This window comes from Nicrophorus vespilloides, unplaced genomic scaffold (genome assembly GCF_001412225.1).
Source record: "Nicrophorus vespilloides isolate i.1.1-1 unplaced genomic scaffold, Nicve_v1.0, whole genome shotgun sequence".
Lineage (NCBI taxonomy): Eukaryota > Metazoa > Arthropoda > Insecta > Coleoptera > Silphidae > Nicrophorus > Nicrophorus vespilloides.
The window spans coordinates 624,404-625,759 of NW_017100086.1; the positions used below are offsets into that span (position 1 = coordinate 624,404).

Here is a 1,356-nt window from a genome sequence, read left to right on the forward strand (position 1 = left end):
CTCTCCAATAATTGGTAAGTAAAAATAATATTTTTTCTACTTTGAACGCGAATTACAGCCAAATAGACGAAACCACAGCAATGTGCGAATACACGTTACATTCCCCAAATATCCAACTTTCATATGCATCTTGTGGATCCAATCTATGTATTATAGTTTCCTAGAGAATCACTGAAATGTGAAAACACCTCTTTTTCGTGTTAATTTTTCATTTTTCATCTTTGAATATTAATTACGGCTTAATAGATGAAATCACATCAAATTATTATCGAATGAATACCAACTACAAGAACTAATGGGTGACTTACTGTCCAGAATTCGAACAAATCTTCGAATTCAAAACTCCTTTTTGATCAGTATTGGGACAGAAAATTCCACAAAGTTTGAAAACTGCGAAACTTTACCTATTTCGTACATCACACGCATTCATTTTTTAGACCTGCCAAAATAATGGCGCCAAATTTAAATCCAGCTGTGAGATTATCAGTATTGACATTTGGTATTGTATCTGATTAATAAAAATTGAAAATATTAAAAAAAGCATATATATTTTATTTATAATGTATAAATTATGTTATTCATTGGTTGATAGTTTTGAAGAAGCAACTGTGGACATCGTAGGCCCTCTGGCAGGCGGTGTCAGCTTTGGTTTTGCACTTGTTGACGACGGCCAAAATTTTGGTCAACTTCTCGGGATCGGATACGTAGCCGTGGATGACCTCGTCATGGAACTCTCCGGCATCGTCCATTACGTTGAACTTCTTGAAGACGCACTGGCTGAGACATTTGATTTCTTCGTAGGTCGGGAAATTTTCGGCGCTGTTCACCCTTCCCAAATATTTCTCATCGATGCCTTCGCTGACAGCGCAATCCTTCTGGGCAATTGCGAGCAGTTTGGCAGTTTCAGGAGATAATTGCTACAAATAATAAGAGAAAAAAAATATATAATAAAACTTTCAAAAACTTCTCTTATGTAATGCTTACGAATTTCTGAGCTGCACAGACGGCTGCGGCGACGAGCAAGGTAGCGAGGATGGTCTTCATTTTGTCTCTCTTCGGAATATTGTGATGCTGGTTGAATGGATGTTTAACTCTTATATACGATCACTGGCAATTTTGTTTTCTTCGTTTTTTTTTTATTAAATTTGGTAACCATTAAGTGCGAAAGAGTGAAAGAGATAAATGTGCGAATTAATTTTAAAAATTAACATACGATTATAGCAAGGACTTTTCTTCTTATAGAGTTACTTAATGTCGAATAACAGCCGCTTTTTTTTAGTTAATTGCCATATGAAAAAACAGTCAAATACTAAATAAAGTAATAAAAACATTATTTCCTATAAAAATTAAAACATT

At 34.6% G+C, this 1,356-nt stretch overlaps 1 protein-coding gene across 1 annotated transcript; it reads right to left on the bottom strand.

Annotated features, from left to right (window-relative positions):
- Positions 1-533: 533 nt before the first annotated feature.
- Positions 534-1,053, bottom strand: LOC108567204 (pheromone-binding protein-related protein 6-like). Its single transcript, XM_017927535.1, has 2 exons — positions 985-1,053; positions 534-917 (listed from the first exon to the last, which is right to left on the bottom strand). Exons 1-2 carry the CDS (start codon positions 1,042-1,044, stop codon positions 579-581), a joined length of 399 nt encoding a protein of 132 aa, XP_017783024.1. The 5' UTR covers positions 1,045-1,053; the 3' UTR covers positions 534-578.
- Between the last annotated feature and the right edge of the window lie 303 nt (positions 1,054-1,356).